This window comes from Phaethon lepturus, unplaced genomic scaffold (assembly GCF_000687285.1).
Source record: "Phaethon lepturus isolate BGI_N335 unplaced genomic scaffold, ASM68728v1 scaffold10405, whole genome shotgun sequence".
NCBI lineage: Eukaryota > Metazoa > Chordata > Aves > Phaethontiformes > Phaethontidae > Phaethon > Phaethon lepturus.
In genome coordinates this window covers 1-19,539 of record NW_010542656.1, presented here as the reverse complement: position 1 = coordinate 19,539, position 19,539 = coordinate 1, and the positions used below count along the sequence as shown (strand labels likewise).

Sequence of the window (19,539 nt, the reverse complement as noted above, 5' to 3'; positions counted from 1 at the left end):
GTCAGTTAAATTGAATACAATCATAATCCCATGAGAATGCACTAAAAATTACACTGTTTGAGGATTGAGGGTATGCTATACTTGGCATTGGATCTCATAGTACCTAAAAAGATACCATGAGAAATAGTATCTGTGATACCAAGTGATACTGGATTTAAACTACAAGGCTAAAAACACATGTTTGATGTCACTGGAAACTGGGAAACAGCTGTTCCTCTGTGTTGTTGTGAGGCACACCTCTTTACTCTTTTTTTGTTTGTAAAATACTTCTGTCATCTTTTTTTTTTTTACTGTAGTTCCAGCACAATTTATATCTCAGGAAAATCATACGATGGAAATCAGTTTTATAGCACCACGCAATCAAAAACATTTGGCAGTTGGTGGTATTTAATGGGACAGTGATTAATGACAGCAGAAGAAGTAGAATTTTTCCCATCACTTGGAGTCTTCAGCTGGGAACAGACTGTGGGCCTTGAAAATTTGCTTTTGAGCCCCACTCCCTGTTCCTGGGTGTGGGAATCACTGGGTAACATTGTGGTTTAGTTTATGTACATGGATGGTTTAAGTCATGGGGAACCCTAGAAAGCCACACAGGATGAAAGCAGGCTTCTCCGGAAAGCAACGCAGACCCTCAAGGAAAGGCTTGCCACTTGAAGCACCTGCAGGACCTACAGCTAGACAGCCCTGTAGATCTCCCTATCATGCACAGCAGATGTTGGCTTGCAAGCATGTTCGTGAGTCAGGGACCTGGGACCCTTTATTCTCCTGCAGGCATTTTGGAAAACATTACTCATCTTCTTCAGTGTACATAGCAAAACAAAACCCAAACTGCTGCCTTGGGTTATAGTAAAGAGAAGTGTAATCTCCTACCTGTTCTGGGGGCATTTCACCAGGTAATGCTTCACTGTTAAAGAAAAGAAAAGAAAGAAAATGTGGCTTCACACCAATACAGTTTACGAGTCACAAATGGACACTGCAGATAGACCTCTCTTCCTGAGACTGTGGAGATGCCAGGCTGTTATACTGGGAGAGCGGCTAATCGTCACCATACATTTTTATTGTGCCTTAAAATGTAGTCTGAACTCAAAAACGTAGGTAGGCTTGGGAGAGGGGAATGTATCAAACAACATCAAAAATCTGCTGTGGAAGTGCTGGGCAACACACATTCTAGTGGTCAGCCCAGCCAAAAGACAGCTTGCTAAGGAAAAGCATATCAGGCTAGTAATTTTACTTTGAAGACTTTCATTTCTCTTGTGGTGCCTCTATTTATTTCCAGAAGCCTGAAATAAACTATTCACCCACAGGAGCCACTGCCGCTCCTAATGTAAGCTAGGCTGCGGCCTCAGGCGTAAAGGGATTGCCTCCTGGGATGGGATCAGAGGTCCAGCCCAGCCGCTCTCCTGTCTCTGACAGCTGTGTGTGTGAGCTGCCTAAATCCTTCTGCTTCATATTCCTTTGAATCAGTAACCCCACGCCAGGGCCGTCCCCCGCACCCCGCAGCCTTTGAGGAGCCAGGGTTATTAAGATGCTCTTCTGTGGCTTTAGTGGGCTCTGGGCTGTGCCGCGTGCCGAGCGTGGAGACGTGCGGGCAGGAGAGGCTCCGGCTCTGACCTACTGCCAACTTATTTCTCGAGGAGAAAAGAGGGTGCATCCCTGGGCCATGACGCGAAGTTAAATACAACAAAGACACCCCCCTCCCTCATGTCCTCCATTCTTTGAAAGGCCATGAAAACCAGACGACAATGCGCTTACATGATTGTGCCCTTCTTCACAGGAAAGTTTTCACATTTGGTCTTACCTAAATTCTCCCGTTCTAAGGAAGCTACACAGCTCCTAGGGGAGTGCATTTTAGTCCGAAGGAGAGGGGAGCTGAGAGCCCTCGGGACTGGGGCTAACACAGGAGCCATGTCTAAGCCAGCAAAGGCAGTGCTTCCATCTGTCTGTCTGGCCTTTTTAGATGTACAGAACTGTAGGCCTGACCCTTTGGGCGTTAGGGGTATGCTCATGTCTTATTTTAGCCTATCCTCCCTTCCCTTGCCCTTCTCTGCTTGTGGTGTTAGGGCTGAGGTACTGGGCGTGGAAACGGGAGTGGTGGGAGAGTGGAGGGAGCTGTGGTGTGCCTGTGACAGGGGTGGGGTGACTGGAGAGGTTCAGGGAGAAGCCTGGATGGAAATTTGCCCAGTAAGGTGAGGTAAAGAGGTAGTTTTTGTTGTCCTGGGCCCCTGACCTGGTCTCAAGGGGAAGAGCAGAGCCAGGCTTCTCCTGAAGGATCTCTGAGGAAGATGATGCTGCAACTACCGCACTGAAGGTGGAAGAAGGCTGTGCCTGGAGCCCATGTGGAGGTGTGGCGTGATGCAGAGGGAGGACTGATTTGCTGTTCCTGTCTTTCCTCTCTTCTTCAAGGCAGGATGGGCCTCATGATTTCCCTGCTGGCTCTTTTCACGTGAATACTGGGATCTGCCTAGTCCGGCCCAGGACGGAGCTGCAGAGTGCCGAGGATGGAGAAGAGGTAAGATAATGCTTTTTGAAGAAAGATGCCTAACAGTCTGAATGAGAGAGCACTGCTGTTGGCTGGCAGGGTGGGGATCTTGTGGTCAGACCCTAACCCCTGGAAGGTGCCTGTGGGGGGTGCAGAAGAGTATTAAGGGAGGAGGGGGCTCTTTGTGCCCTGTGCCCATACAGCTGAGTGGAGAAAACACCCCCCGGGAACTGCTGCTCCCAGGGGCAGACCCTCAGGGCTGAGCTTGCTGCCATGGCCCAGTGGCCATGGGGAGAAAAAGCAGTATGAAGCTGGTGGAGACTGTGTCCATCACTGATGTTTATTCCACTGCTGCTTTAAAAATTTAATCCCCTGATGCTTTACTGAGTGCTGAGACAATTAATGTGGCTCTGGAAAATACTCTGATCAAGTGGACCTAGCTGAAAGGCTTGCCTGAAAATCTTATCTGTTGTATACCAAGTGTCTCTCTGCTGAGCTTTATTCTCTTTTATTTCCATTGAATCCATAAGTTTAATGCTGCCAATGTTTACTTGATAATGTTCAAAATCTAAATAAAAATTGGGTGAAGCCTGCAATTATTCAGATATTAGGGTAGTGAAGAAAGGATTTAGCCGCTCAGAAGAAATTACTTTTTCTCTGTTGTATATACTTATTGTATATTGTATTCTATATTATTTCTATATTTAACTGGTGTTGGCGCAATGTAAAGGGGTCTTTTCTCCAAGCTGCTCATATGCTTACACTAGCACAAATCATCAAAACCAGAAGTAAAATCTAGCCCGATGTCTGCTAAAGAAAAACCAGGATACATCAGCGTGTCTAGTGCTTGTGGCTTCAGGGTGACTCACCATGACCAACATACTTAAGTGTGGGTACTCCCTTGGCACAAAACCTTTGTCATCACTTAACAGGGTAGGAAGAATAACATTGATCTCATTCCTTCCTCTTGGCAAGCAGAGTTGCTGGGCTCAGTTAGAATCAGAGTTACTCTCCCGAACGCACTACCAGGAAGACTGAGCCACAGCCTGAATTGTGTTTGTGGTCAGGCAAGGACTTCTGTACACATCTATTTTTGGTTTACATGTCTTCTTCTCGTGTATCTGAGTCACTCTTCGTGGTATGTGTGTAGTGCTGAAGAGGCAGCGAAGTCGTGATTCTCTCCTGTCATTAATAGGACAAATCACTAATCAAACTTTCTGAAAGCTTCTGTTCAGACATGGCCCTTTTACACTATCCTCTAACATGATGGCTGCTAAGCATGCTGGTGTCTCATCCTCACAGCTTGTGTGAGATCTCTAAATAAAACACTCTTAAGCCAAAATGGAAGTAGAGTCTTCACTGACTGCTCCACAGATCTGAAATAGCACTTTTGTGCAACAGGGCTGCTTTCATGCAGATGTAGCTTCTTTGAGAAACCCTCTCTGAGGAAGAGAAGAATGAAACAGTAATCCTTGACCTTGAAAGATTATTAGGAAAAGGCAGATCTGAATGATGAAATGATGATTTAGTTTCAAAGAATGCTACAAATGAGAGTATGCTAATAACAGCCCCCATATTCCCAGGAATATTGATAGCTAGTGAGGAAAGGAGAATAAAACAGAACAGAATAAGACTGCTTTGAAACCCCTCTAAATGTCTGCAGAAATGTCACTCATGCAAAATGTTAGCAATTTAATGATACAGCATTTGGTCGTCTTTGAAAGAAGTTCAAACAACATTCAGTTTATGTTTATGCAAAGCTGAAAGATATTGAAAAGTCCAAAGCAAATTTAAAGTGAAATAGTTATTCAAAGGGAGAAAAATGCATTTGTTCTAGTTTTGCTGGCAGAAACGGTCTTTTCTACCAATATTTTTTTGTTTGTTTTTATTAAGGCAAGGAGATATTTGTCTTCCCTGCATTTCCTGCATTCTCCTTCTCCCCGTCTCCCTCTTTGGTAAAGGCCTTGCAGTCAAAAAGAATGACATTTCACTCACCTGTGGATCTCCTCTTGTTCAGGAGTGACTGACAGAGAATGACAAGTGTAAAAAGGAGGACACTGATGATTCCTACTGAACACACAAAGACTGCATACACGTACAAATCTGAAAGCAAAGCACAGGTGGTGATCAGTGTTGCAGCTGTATGCTTCATGGCTTACAGGACAGAAAAAAGTTATGCCTACAAGATCTAAATGGAGCCTGACCCAAAAGATTTAGGGTAACAGCTCAGAAGTTACTTAACACTCTTGAAACTCTCATACACTATACTGCTTAATTTAAAATTTAGTTGAAGTCTCCATAAATGCAAACAAGTGTAGTTACAAGGTCTCACTTTCAGGAGGGAGGAGAGGGCTGTTTTAGGGTTTTTTCTCTTTCCTTTTTTCTCTTTCCTTTTTGGTGGGGCAACCAACCAAAGGGACTTCAGTTGGCCTATTTCCCAGTTCAAACAGCTGGTTTAAACAAGTATGGTTTAAAAAAGGAAAAAAAAAAAAAAAAGGGGGAGGGAGGAGTGTTGAGAGGCTGAGGAAGAAGGAAGAAAGTCTGTGATTGCTGCTTCTGGTGGCAGCCCTGGCTTGAAATTTTTGTGTGGTTGTTTTGTTTTTATTTTTCAATCTACTGCCTACGTCTCCCTTTATGGCTTTTACTCAGGTGCCATAACACATTCTCACTGGAGCTGACAGGAGCGTACCATGGCAGATCAAGATGTAGTATTTTGTTGAGAAGGAGAAGAAATCTTTAATGACTTATTTCTGCTTTTACTAGAACTTTTAAATAGAGTACTTTAAGGATGCTCTACCCATTAATATCCTGAAATGTCCTCGGGGAGGTATATTGGCTTCTTTCCTGCTTCACAGAGAGGAAACTAAGCCTCAGAGGTCAAGTGTTCTTGTAGTAAATAGCATTGCTGGAGCTAAACTCCCGACCCGCACTTCTGTGCTTCGTTCCCCTTACACAGTACAACAACACAGTTTGTAAAGTGTGGTTTGAACAGTAAGGCTCCCCAGCGAACCGAGGCCAGCCTGCGCGCGAGCAGGACTGCCTGGCAGGCAGCACAGCAGACCGGCTGCGAATGCCGTGCTGGTGCTTCACTGGCGACGGGATTGGGGGAGTTTCCAGATTCCAGACTGGAATCCCAACTGCCTGCGAATCCTGGATTTCAGTCTCCTAGAACAGTCGTTCACTAATCTATGCAGAAAATACTGCTTGCCTTCAAACTGCAGGGAGCTTTAGGCTGCTCTGGCAGCGCAGTGCATGGCTGGTGAGCGGTTTGTAAGGCTCTGGGAGTGCAGAGTGCTTGGTACCTCTTCAGACACTCAGCACCTTCCTGGGTGAGGGGTTTATTTTTACTGTGTGATTAGCCAGGCACAGGTTGTTCTCCTAACGACCATAACAAATGTATGAGAAACTGAAACTGGAGCCTTCCATTCTCTTTTCTCCAGCACCTCTTGTACTCTGTGAGATGCTTTCTTGGGCAAGACCTGAGCTTGCACAGGAACTAGCAAAATTTGTCACGACTGGAGCGCTTTAGTTGTACTGTAGCACTGAACTAAAGTAACATCATATGTACAACTAGTAGTAGCCGCATGTACCTTTACCTTCAAAAAACTTCCAGGCTTCATGATTTTTCTTGAAAGTAGGATCATCAGAAGATTTTGATGATATCACTGGAAAAAAAAAAAAACAAAGAAGATATGACAAGAACTGAAAATGTGTGGCATAAACTGTTGGGACCTCTTGAAGTAAATCTAGTTCTGCCTTAGACTTCAGTGCACCAAGATCTTGCCTTATCTCACAGGATTACCTTTCAATGAAACACTTACATAAAGTGTTATAAAACAGCATTATAACAATGTCTTGCAGCAAATGTCATCTGGCTTGGCACCCCTTGCAAGTGCTGTATGGCCTGTGAGACTGCCTCCCTGTTGCCATCTTATTCTGGGAAGATACAATGTGTGGCTTTTCAGTCAAAAGTCACACGTGGTGAAGTACAACAAGAGGATAGAAACACGCTTTAGAAGAGCCTGGTCCTTAGAATAGGGTGGCCATGTACTTGTAAGGTCTGTAATGGCATTGTAGGGATTGTCTGCGTACCCCAGGGAAAAAGCTGTTATTAAAGCCATCTGTACCTCATTTTATTCTTTGTGTTCTCTATTACCCAGAACTCATACCTCTAGGGTTTCAATCTGTCTTTCTGTCCCAAAATATGCTACTTCTGAGAGAGGAGATGAACAACTTTTGCTCAAGAGAATGGGAATTTTTTTTTCCATTGTAGTTATATATTAAGAAAGATTTTTTTTTTTTTAACACTGTCATTTATTTCTAAGTCTTAGAGGTTGATGAAAAAAAAATAATTGGAAGAGCAGTAGCTTTACTGAAAGACACTCCTCTGAAGGCTTCCCGAGAATTGACTTGGAGTCAGCCACATTAGGCACAGCTTTTTTAAAAGATGGGAAAGTCATTCAATGCTTGGCATTGAAGTAATCTCTGAAAATATGATAGTGTTTCCCCAGCTTCAGGACTGACTCTGTAGGCCCCTGATTTTGTCTACCTTGCCTTCCTTCCAAAGCTCTTGTGGATGTCCCTTGGCAGGTTGAACGGCCCTGCAATTCCTACAACAGCAGCCAAATAACATATTGAGAGACCCCAACTGAGAACACTGCTCATGAATTCTTTTCCTTCTTATTTGCCTCAAAACTCAGCTTCTATGTTGTGCCTTTTAAAGATACATGGATATGATACCTGCCTATCTGCAAAAAAAACACCCACATGCATGGACTTTCTGAAGCATGTCCAAAATTTTCAGAAACTGCATATCTGCGCTGGAAAGCAGAATGCTTATGCTCAGTGTCCTTGGCTTAGATGTAGGAACAGACCAGGCTGAACATCTTAACTAATGTAAACTGCTCTGTCACCGCTGTATCAGTGCCATTGACTGTTGAGTGTGGAACAGCTTAAGTTCTCAGCCAGCATAATTTCCCTGCCTATGGGTGGGAGTTTTCTCCTGAGAAGAAAGACTGCACTACCACAAGTTGTACCACTTCACCTTTATAGCCTAGGAAAAGGGCTGACTGAATGACTATCTTCTAACTCAATGAAGAGGGGAAAATAGCTGCAGATTTTGCACAGAATTGTCCTCTCTCTTTCAGAAGGAGGAGCAGACTGCAGAGCTCTGGGTGAATGGATGAATGTCAGTACCATAACAGCTGTAGAACCTCGCACTAGAATCCAAATGCTCTGGCTGCTGGATCACTGTTCAAAACCCTCTCTGCTCTCTTCAGACAGATTGTTCACATTTTTTGATGACAACAGTTTAGATGATCATGCTTATGTTAATCCTTTTTTTTTTTCCTGCTAGCAATCATTGCAATGGAATAGGAGTCTGGTGATGTCCTCCAAATTGCCAGAGGCCTGAACCTCTGAGAGTGGTTCATGTGGCAAATCATTAAAGAACAAGCGTCTTACTGGAAAGGGAATTCATTAAGGAGTGCCCTGTATGGAAGTGAGGTGTGGGGCTAACTCAATGAATACGGAACTGCTTTCAGGACTAATGAAATCTGTTCTGTTGTGATGGGAAGATCATCCTGAATATTTTAACAAATATACTCATTTGTTACATGAAAGCATCACATGTGTAGATTTTTGGCAAGTATTTTAGAACAGCTTCCTGGAAAAAAAAAAAAAAAAAATCTTGCATTCCTGTATCTTGCAACACTTTTACCATTAGAAAATGTCACATGCGACTAATATTTAACAGAAGTCAGACACATAAACTTCACAACAAGACAGATTGTTGTGATTGTCTCTACTTGTTTGTGTTGTCCATACTAGTAGGATTATAGCTGGACTGCCTAATTTTCTGTTTGTCCTCCTACATGTTAGGATGTAGGAGGACAAATCCTCTTCTCTTGGATTGTAAACCATTTGGAACATGTATTGCTTGTCCCAAGAGATGTGCAGTACCTTGCATAGTGGGCAAGTTACCCAACTGTAAATGATGGTTTGGAGGTGCTGCATGTTGTTCTGAGAAGACTACTCACTATTTTGAGTTTTATGATAGGAAGGCAGTGGGAGAACCATCCTTCTGATGCCTCCCCTGCCCCCCAACTGTTTTCTGGTGTATTCTGTACTATAATGAAGATCACTAACTTGGTTTTAGGCTAACACTGACCACACCAGCCCAGGAAAAGAACAGATGCCTTTGATAAAAAGATGAGGGAAGGGGAAAAGGTTCACCTTAGCTTAAAGGGAAGACATTACGTGGTTGGAGTAGGAGTCACTTCTTGGCAACATCAGGACATGGGTTTCTCTTTGTTTTACTATTGAGCTTTAACAGTAGCCTTTTTGTAAATCCTGCTTCTTGTCTCGCATTCACCACACCTAAAAGGGCAACCTGCAACAGTTCAAATTTCAACTTGGTCCTTGTGAAAAAACTACAAAGTTGCTGTAGTTGACACATGAGTCCCTGAATGGAAGACTGTAAGGCCTCCATTCCCGTCAGATGAGGCTCCTATTTCTGAAGAAACACATTCTGTCCCTAAAGAAGAAACCACAGATGTAGCTAAACTTTTAACTGCCATCATTACACATTAAGGCATTGCAACCTATAACTCAATTTTTTTGTTCCACAACACCAATATGTGTAGCTGTATACATTTGTGTTGCAAGAAAATGCATTTGCAACTTTGTAATGGCCTACAGAAATTCACACCTGCAAACTTGCTAGCAAATAACAGAATCTGAACATAAATTAATGTCAGTAGATACTACAGACCCAGACGTAATCTAATAAGGTCTTTTGCTTTGAGTAGTGCTATGCTTGGTGGCTGACAACGGCGATGTCTGCACTGCCCCAAGGTTCTTTCTGCTTCAAGAGCAAGTCAGATTTTGAAGCAGCAGAATGACCCTTTTCCATTCCCTCTGGAAATTTCTGTCTTACACAGTGACCTCCTCTTCCCATGTGAACAAAGAAAGGGACCTAAGTGCTATTTCTGCATCCACGTGCTGTACAAAGTTGTAAGAAATTTACCTGATGCTATAGCATAAAGATACTATTTTGAATTTGGGCATAACTGCAGACATATTAACCGAAATGAAATGTTATACAAGACAGCAACTGTGATGTTTTTGAACACCATTACCTTATTTGATAAAGCACAAGCGGTACAATTTCAGTATCCAAATGCTTTGGGCAATTTGTACCGTTCTTTTTGTTGCATCCTGGATCTAACCGTAATATGAGTAAATCCCTTTGCAATACAAAGTGTAACCGATCATAATATAAAATACAAAATGTGTTTGGAAGAAAATTTCCTTGAAAAGCCCAAGTGTAACCATTGGGAAAACTTTATCACCACTGTGGAAAGAGTCGCTTTCCCTCGCGTGTGTAGCGAGTCCCGAACACGCGCAGTACGTTAACCGAACGCTAGCTAAGGTCATCCTTTGTTTCCAGTAAAGAGGCTTTTAGCAGTAGTTTTTTTAGTTGCTGTGGCACTGAAAGATGTGATTTTTCAGGTGTCTTTTAGTATCTTTAATCTGCATCAGAATTAGAATAAATATTCTTTTGGGGAGGGCCGGGGGGTGGTGTCTGCTTCAGATGCCCACAGGGCATCGTGTCTGTGAGTCCGCTGTGCAGGTGGGGCTGCCTTCCTCCCGGGTCTCCGGCTTCCTGCGCTGCTTTGGGTGACGCTTGATGCAGGGAGAAGCAATGCAGCGGGCCAGACATTGTGAGGACCATGAAGTCACAAGTCTCAAATCCCCACCCTGAGTGTGCGTTCATAAATCACGCTAAAAACCAGGGCGGGGGGGAAAGTAGTATTTAAGGACTGGAGTGAAGAGTTACAGTCTTGCTTTTTTGCAATAACTAAATTGGTCGGAACCCCACGCTTCAGCTAGGAAGAGCAATGAGAGGTTTTTGTGTTATAGTTAGCACTAGCCTGAGCGGCTATAACAGATGCAGAGTGGCTTTTTTTGGGGGGGCTGGGAGGAGGGTGACAGGTGGTCTGACATGATTTATATAGCTTTTTCTTCTGCTGCCATTTACCCGGAGCATGTCATTCCCTTCCCAAGCACTCCTGACAAATCCATATGTTTCACTATAGGCATTTAAGAAATTGCATCATTCGGTGAATAAGAAAACACTCTAAACTGCTGACCTGCCCTATGAAATTACATTATCACAGGAAAATCCTAAAAATTATTCTCCATCTGATTTTCTCTTTTTCTTTCGTTCTTTTTTCTTTTCTTGCTCCCACCCGCTGCCTGCTACTTGTTCTGCATTCCCTGGGTACATCTATCGGTCTATTTTGTAAGTTCTTTATGCAAGAAACACATTACCTGTTATCCACTGTATCTTTCAATGTACTACTCTTGGAGTAGTACTACTTGTACTACTACCTGGTCTGGCACAGAGGATCTGAGGGGAAGGGTCAGTATAGTGTAAGCCTCCAGCTGAAACAGTACTTTCCTCCTTCACTGCTTCTCTCTGTCTCTTGACACCAAATGTGGCCCCCTCTAGCTCCCTTCCCTCAAGTTATCCTCAGAATTTCTTCCTCTGGAAGAAGGAGGGTGTAGTGGAAAGAGGAAAAAGGTGTAGTCTATCCTCTAGGAGTCTCTGGGGTTGTATGGTGGCCTCCTAGCCCTGCTTGTAGGCCTGCAAGCTTCAGCCCTGGCCATCCGTTCGAGGCGCTGTCAGAAGTAACAACGCCTGGTAGCTAACACTTCTCCTCCCCTTGTCCCCCAGCACAGCCTTTGAATGGCTTGTTCTCTGTAGGCTGGGACGAGAGCCCTGGTTTCCCTTCCCCACACCAGTCGCCTGCTTCACCCCTTCCCAAAGGTGGGAGGCTGATCAGTCCTCCTGCTTGCCAGTTCCTTCTTGACAGTGGCTGAATCTCTCCTTTCAGCCAAATCTAGAAGTATGAAGGAGGAAAAGATAGGGAGGGGAAGAGGAGAGCCAGTTTCTAGCCAAGTGCAGGAGCAGCAGGGAAGAATGAATGCTGAGCATGAAGCAAGCTAATGCCTAAAGTCTGTAGGGCTAAATCATGATGCAATAAAGTTTCATTTCATATTCCTCTGTGGTTACAAGACTAACCACTGTGTCTTGGCTCCAGCCACCCAACATGGGGTCGGTGCTTGTAAAACTTAATGCCCTCCAGAGGTTAAGATGGCTGAGTTCAGGAGATGTTGGACTCCAGTGTTTTTACTCCTCCCCGCTTAAAAACCAAAGAATGAAAACAGCACCAAAAATCAAACAAGAAACTTTGAGCTGTGAACCTAATGAATACTGTGTCACATACCCTAATGGCTCCCCTCTCCACAACAGCCTCAGTACTGGCCTCCTTCTCCTATGGTATGTCCAGGAGCCCCAGTTACTGACTGTGACGTGGAAGATCACTGGGCACATTGGCAGCGCAAGAACAATAATTACCTTCTTTGTTCTTGCAGCTTCCCTTCAGTGAGGAAGTTCATGCAGATTTTCTCTCCCTCCCCCCAGCCAATTTCACATTACTTGTACAACCTTAATATCTTTAAGACCCTTGTCTCATTAAAATCATAAAAAAATTAATGGATTCAGAAGAGTGCAGACTAGTTGATAGTGTGATCACATAGGCTTCAGTTTCTTTAGGATACCAGGTTATGGATTACAGATGACATTTGGCTGCAGGATTATAATTCTGACCCATGGTACTGACTGCTCTGATGATTTATGTTTAGGAGTCTAATGAACTTTGAAGTTTTCCCTTAAGTCCTGCTTCCATGGTCTTCTGTGCAAAAGAAGCATGGCTGATGCACACAGCTGGGGTCTGGGTGCTCAGGGCTGGGTTTTTCCCTGGTGGAGACAGGTGAGGGGTTGGTGTTCCAGTTTGGACTTAGGTCCTGCTCTGTCATTGTTTATATTTCTGACTGTCTGCCAAGAGGAAACAGAGGAAATTACATATGAATGTCTTAGAGACTTTCCAGACAAGTTTTGTGTGCTCAGTAAGACCAAATAGTTTAGACTAGAATTTTCTTGCTGTTGTTTAAAATTGATCTGTGGTCTTTGTTACTAATCCAAACAGAACTTCAGCTTTGGATCATTAGTGTCTTTCATCATTGCTAGTAATATTCAGCTAATTATATGATGATTTCTCAAGGCAGATTTAAACTGGGCTAGTCAACATGAAGCTGGTTTTTATCTCTTGTCATATTGTATTTTTATCTTTGTTCTCATACTTCTGATAAATGAAAGTGAAAGCTTGTAATACCTGAGAGCTATCCACAGGTGATCATACACTCACAGAGATTATTTTTTACTGTCACATTTCTTTCCCTGGTGTGTTTATAATGCAAAAGTAGTATGGAAACCTAAACGACACCAGTGAAGCTGGCGTTGAGGGAATGTGCTTTGAATTAAGAGTACAGAAACATGTTCAAATCCATCTTGAAAAGGCCTGTAGTCAATGGAGTTCCCTCAGAGCAAAATTCACTTCAGAGGAAAGCTAGGGCTACTTTCGCCAAAACATAAGGTAGATACATGGGATTAGGCTTTCCTAGCTACAGGAATAACCTTCGGAGTCTACACATAACAATAAATTTTACATGAACAACAATGGCAGAAACTTCATGAAGTACACTTTCCTTCCACAAGTTTTTCTGTGATTGCTGGATGAGCCTCTTGAATTTCCAGACCCATGGACCAAGCAGTCACCCTTGATTTTTGGCATTCTCTTTAGAGATGGCCCTGTGGAATATCAACATTTCTGTTTATAAAGCCACAAGCAAGGGGCTAGTTTGCCAGCTAGCGCTAACGGCACAACTGCTGAGCTCAACCACCTCTTCACATGAGTCTATTCTCTAAAATCCAGTTTCACCCACCTCTGAAAGTATGGGTGTGGTGGTGTTAGATTTGAGCTGATCCATCCCAACGAAAAGGCCCGTTTGCAACTTGAGATCTATGGTCCAAAACCCTCACTCATTGCTGGTCATTTCTTTATCTGAAGTTCAATACCAACAGGCTGGTCACTGTTTTTCTAGCTCTGCTTTCTGGGTACAAGGGTTATAAACAAAAGTACAGAACTGATACTAGAAATGCTGCTTCCCAGCTGCTGCTGGACTAGAACTAAAAGCGATGAAAATACCAAGAGAGAAACAAAACAGAGATCTAAAATACAAAGCTTCCATTTCTGGCTGACCCACTGCCTAGTCTTCAGAAAATAAGTGACTTTCTCTCCGTTTCTGTCTGTTTGTATTTACATAATAATGATATTTCTTTATTCTCACTATCAAATTTGTAGAGACCTGTAGCTGAATGTAAAGGAGCTTTAATTACCAATACTCTGGTAAAAGACAAAGGAAGTAGACTATCTTCTACAGATCTACCAATCTTCTCACTTCTTTACATTTTATTATGGGCTGAATAATGTTTAAATTGTAATGTGTAAGTAAAGAAGGAGTATTAGATTTTCTTCTCACATCCACAGATAACACTTAAAAATAACTTCAGGTGTCTTCTGGATAAACTTGCCAGAAAGTAAAGAAGGGATCATGGGACAAGAAAAATGATAGAATTGAAACCAGTGTTTTCTCACCTCTTATTTCAGTAGCTGCTGTGCCATTTGACCATGCTGTCCACTTATTCCTGTGTTTGCCAATTTCCTGGACTTTGCATATATAATGTCCTTGATCTGTTTTCTGGAGGCTTAGAATAAGAAATTTGTACATAGTTCCATGTTTCTCTTTAAGAAGATGAAGTCTTTGCTTGTGGAAATGATGAGTATAATTTCCATAATACTGGACAGACCCAAACTTTGTCATCTTGATCATCAGATACTCCTGGGTAGGTGATGCAGCGAAGACCCACCGCACAGCCAGCAAATTGTCTATCTTTCTCTTTTGAGAAATGTGGCAGTAAAGGGTAGCATTATCTCCCTCGGAGTATCGCACTGTTGGTCCCGGAGAGACTGTCACATTTAAAGCCTCGCAAACATCTGCAAAGGAAAGTAAAGATGGTAAAAATCCATGTATGGTACAACAGCACCGTAATCTGTTCGAGCATGCAGGTCCATAGCAGGTAAACTGGTAGCATCCATTCAGCAGTTTCATGAGCTTTTAGGGGTTGACATCTTCTGTCACTATGTGAACACTAAAGATGCTATAAGGCCCTCCTTCGGTGAGTCTGCTCTAGTATTCTTGCTTTCACTAATTAATAAGATAGGGCTGAAGTGGACACCTTGCTGCTGTCATAGGCCCAGCATCACATAATCTTTTGTCAGTCTGAACAAGCATTATCTAAAGCTATCTTGGACCAAGAGCCAAGAATGTCTTTTGGAAAGGTGTTCCACAATGAACTCTTCCAACGACTTGCATCCTCCTTAGGATTTCCAGGCTAAATTGTTTCAATAGCTAGTTTATGCCCATTTGTTCCTGTGCCAACTTTAAGTTTAAATAGCGTTTTCTTCTCCAGCGCTTGCTTCCTGACTCCGTATAAAAAGCAATTATCTGGTGTCTCAGCTTTCACTTTGCTAAGCTAAAGAAGCCAAACTCTGTTAGTCTCCTCTAGTAAAGTAGTGTCTCCACTTCCCTGTTCACCTTAGTAACCCTTCTCTGCATTGGTTCCAGTTTAAATTTTGATTGTGTGTGACTGGAATTATAGACTGATACCTGGGAAATACTCATGGTAATTCCCAGATTTAACAAGAAATACGTTGCCTGGTATATCCCAGAATTATCTTGTCCTTTTTCATGATATTTTCACCTGTGGTTATACATCAGTTTATAATTAAATAATATACTTGGACGTTTTCCCTTCTTTCTCATTTGCGGTCCAGTTCCTAGTGCATCAAAGAAATTCTTACCAATCCCCAAGTACACGACTTAGCTTTACTAAGTTCTGCTCCACTTCTGCTACTTGATCCTCAGTTTTTCCTACATGTTATCCCAATCTTATGCTAACTTGATAAGGTCACATAATTTCAACGTACATGCTTTCGTCTACTTCTTTTAGACATTATTTTTGCAAACCTTACGTGATACTGTTCCCTAGATGATCACTGAAAGACTACTAACCCTACATGCCCACAACCAGCTCCTCACTTTACAGTTCCCCATCTCCTCTGTTTTAAATAATAGTCTCCTTGTCATAATCAAATGGTCATCTCAAGCCTGGGTTAAATCTGTCCGATTAGTCCTTCTGACTACAAATTCGATTTAAGCTGACATTGTTTACATGACAAAATATGACATGAGATTATATTGGGAAAAATTATTATTCAATTTTTCCATTAATTTCTGACTCTCGTCTTTCTGTTCTTCACCATGAACCTAGCTGAGACCAGTTGTTTGTGTCTCTACTTTATTTCTAGCCATGGCCAGTATAGGTGAAGGTTGAAAGAACTCCATAGCTGTTCATTAGAGGAAGATTTTTCTTTCCTGACCTGATTTATGCTGGACTGATCTTCTGAGGCATGGGAATCAACACTAATTTTATTTCCTCCCTCATGTACATTAAGAATGTTCTTATTAGTCATATCAGAGACTGATCTATTTTTGACCAATGGTATATTGTGGCAATGTGTTCCCTGAATGACTTGTAATGTGTAATCTACGAATCTGATGGCATCCACTAGAGAGAGAACCATATTTCAACAGTGAGCAAGCACTCCCTGCAACGTACTCTGCAAAGCATGAAATGTCCTCTAAAATGTGAATATTAAGCTTCTTGTTATGTGAATATACTGTACTCAAATACTAATGAGAATTGCAACTCTGGGGGAATGATCTTTTCATTTCTGGACACTTTTCTAGCACATGAGCGAGGAACATTTTAACAAAGGGGATGAGCATTTTGGCAGAGACTCTTGTCTGACATCAGCTCCTGAAACACAAACATATATTTATCTTCAAAATAAGCAAGTAAAGTATTTCCATTCTATTTCTGAAGGAGTATTGGAGGCAGAGACACTGGTTTTATGGTCCCAGTGAAGCCATGAAATGGAGTGGTGAATTGTATCACCTTACTTAAAGTAAATCCACTGAACTTAAGAAATTGCTTTGCAGCTGTTTAAAAAGAATCCTCTGAAAATTAATAGTATAATAATTATTTTGTGTCATTTCAATAGAAAGCTTTAGTGAACGGTATATTTTTTCCAAGTAGACATTATTTTTTCTTTATGAAGAAGAAAACAAATTCTATAAAGAAAGGGGTTTTTTAAATTTCTTTAAGAAAACACAGCTAAGTATGGCCTAGATTATTGATATAATCATCTGTGCATGGTGTTTGTGTGTGCAGTTCATGTAAGTGCCAAAACAAGAGATTATTTTGGATTGTAGAAAGCACACAAGTAGAACAGGATGTTGAAATTTAAAATTAAGGCTGAATACCACCAAAAGTTTTCCAGGCATGAAACTTTAGCTATTACTTGTTAAAGTTACCTGACCTTGGTGCTTTACAGGCAGACGTGAAGATAAGATGGCTGCCTCTGCCATCGAAATAAGATTAAATTTTGAAGGTACTGCTGCTCAGTAAATAAGGAATAAGTTTAAGAATTTCAACACTTTTTGGGATTCTCATAATTAGTTAGGCTATAAAAGTTTAATAAATACTTTATAAAAATGCGGTTTGGGTAAATGAAAAACACAAACTGCTTCTACTGAAATTATGAACATGTTGTGAAAACTGTAAAGAAAAACAATTATGTCATTTTTCCTGACATGTGAACTTCTGGTTTGAAAAAGCTGGCTAGGATTAATTGTGGAATAGAGTCCCAAAATAAAAGGCAAAAGAATCATTGCTTAATTTGAAACTAGGCAGAACACAGTGCCAAAAAGTACCCAAGAGAAAATACAGAGGAACTCAGATATGGTGATGATGGAAGCCTCTGCAAGACGATAAAGCAGCATTGTATGTGAAGTCTCTGATCCCTTTCTAACTGTTTACAGCCATACAAACATTTGTATCTTATACCTAAGGCTTCTACTTCTCCTCTGGGGACATGCCTTTTTATAAGGAAATATCAGATTTTGTATCCTTCATGTCATCTGATCGGTGGGAACCCATCTCCTCATCTTCCTTCTGTGGCTCCTATTGGTGCAGCTGTACAAGTGCAGCAATGGGGAGAACTTTGGAAAGTTCCTGATGCTTTTACCATGATCTCATCTCATCTTATGTTGAACAGGGTCAGGTGATGCTTTATATAAAACAGAAAAACAGCATCCATTTGATTCTGTCCTCTCATTGCCAGTGGAGCAGGAGCAGTGGTGGATTTTGGAGGAAAGAAGTCATTTACCTCTTATGTGGAAAGGAAAAGCCTCATTCAGGGCTCCTAGACACTAGTGGAAATGTTCCTCCTGTCTTTAGCAAGCACTGGATCAGCCCCAACATGAGATTTACCCTTGTAATGGGCTCCTTGCCAAGACAGGAGACTCCTCCACAACTTGAGAGCAGGCTTGTGTGCCAACGGAGCACTGAATTTCTGGACTTCAGAGTGCTGCTTCAAGTGAGGAATCACTGTTTTTCTTCTCCTGCCTTCCCAGTACAACATGATGTAGCCGCTCAGGTGGACCTCACCGCAAGAGTTTTAGTCTTGCTTCTGGCTTGGAAAGGGAAACTATTTATAGAAAAGGGGAGGAGAGTGAGTCAAAGACTTGAAGATTCCTTTGCAGTGTGCTTAATGATCAAACACGTCTCTTCTATTTGGAATCAGCTCACTCAGTTGCCCCCATCCCAATGTTTTAGCTATTTGATTCTTTGGTATCCTCCACCTGCATGTCTCGGTAGCCTGTTGGGAGTCAGGGGAAGTTACTGCTGACTAAACTCTGTTTTGAAAAATCGTATTCTGAAAATAGTCCACTTCTATTTACACCAGTTCAGTTCCAAGTATTAGCTAGGTCTGGACTTTGTTGCCTGCCGTATTACCTAGCAAAACACTTTCATGGCACTGTCAGGGTAAGGATTCACATGTTTAGCAGCCAGAAACCTGTCCATGTCAGGCCTGTCCCCTCTGTCTATGCTAGAACAGCAGCAAAGGACCTACAGCCACTGCTGGGTCCTTAGCTAGGTGAGCAGTTCCAGCATGTCTATTATTTTGTGGAAGAATCCCAGCTACTTTGATTGGAGATACTCATGAGTACAGTTTCTGTACATGTGTGCACTGCTGCTCACAATCCAGGTTTATTATTATATATAGGTGCCTCTTCCTTCCTCCATGGAGAATGACAGGCAGAATCTACAACCTACTCTTCAGGGCTGAGAGGAGTTCTTTCCTGAGCCCCTGCTGATAGCTAAGGGACTAGAGAGGTGCGCCGTCAGGGTAGTTACCTTCTGATCTTGGATTTGCAGGACCAGAAGAGTATGGGATGGCTTTTATCCCTGCTGTAGTTTGTCCTGTGAAACAATGTTATTGTCAAAGCCTGCTTTATTTTTACTTCTCTGCAATTAAAAAGTAAGAAGAGCAGATGAGCCAGGAAGAAGCAAAGTTCTTTGTTTAAACGAAAATAATTAGGAGCTGGCTAGCAAGATCACCAAAAGCAACCAGCTGTCAGTTGGACGGATCTGTCTGCAACTTTGACAAGTCAGAGGCTCCTCTGAGAAAGTTTCTGCGGTGACTGAAGATGGACTCGAACCAAACTTCTGCCTCTGCCATCACCTGCCCTTTTGAAGTGGAGATCCTAATCCAGCTTGTTTATTAACCTTGAATGAGCAGGGCTTCCCCACCGCTCTAACCCTCACTGTGCCTTGATGTTCAGATCTGGACTCTGTGCCCATTTTGCAGCTTTCGGACACAACACTGGCCAACGCACCTTTGATTTTGGAGGCATAAAAGTCTTGAGTGGAGGAGGTTTTTTACAAGTGACCTAAGGGGCTCCATTTCCACTGGATGCCTATGGGATCTAGGCACCTGTGGAAAAAACAATGCCAAATATCCCGTTGCCCCAACTTTGCCTGCAGTTCCCCGCGCAGCTAGCCATTGCCCCCCGGCACAGGCGTGGCAGAGGACACATTGCCACAGCGTCCTGCAGGGGAAGGGGGGTTTGTGCAAACACGGCTGCGGGTCGGGTGGCGGTGCAGACGCCCCGCTGCCGGGAGC

General features: G+C 42.6%; 1 protein-coding gene across 1 annotated transcript in view; it reads right to left on the bottom strand.

The window, feature by feature from the left end:
- VSTM4 (V-set and transmembrane domain containing 4) overlaps positions 1-14,442 on the bottom strand; it is a gene marked incomplete at its 5' end in the record, with an annotated part of 31,817 nt that extends 17,375 nt beyond the window's left edge. The window contains 4 exons of the mRNA XM_010288095.1: positions 871-904; positions 4,475-4,582; positions 6,076-6,144; positions 14,044-14,442. Coding sequence (XP_010286397.1) covers positions 871-904; positions 4,475-4,582; positions 6,076-6,144; positions 14,044-14,442 — 610 coding nt within the window. The remainder of the gene's footprint in view (positions 1-870; positions 905-4,474; positions 4,583-6,075; positions 6,145-14,043) is intronic.
- Between the last annotated feature and the right edge of the window lie 5,097 nt (positions 14,443-19,539).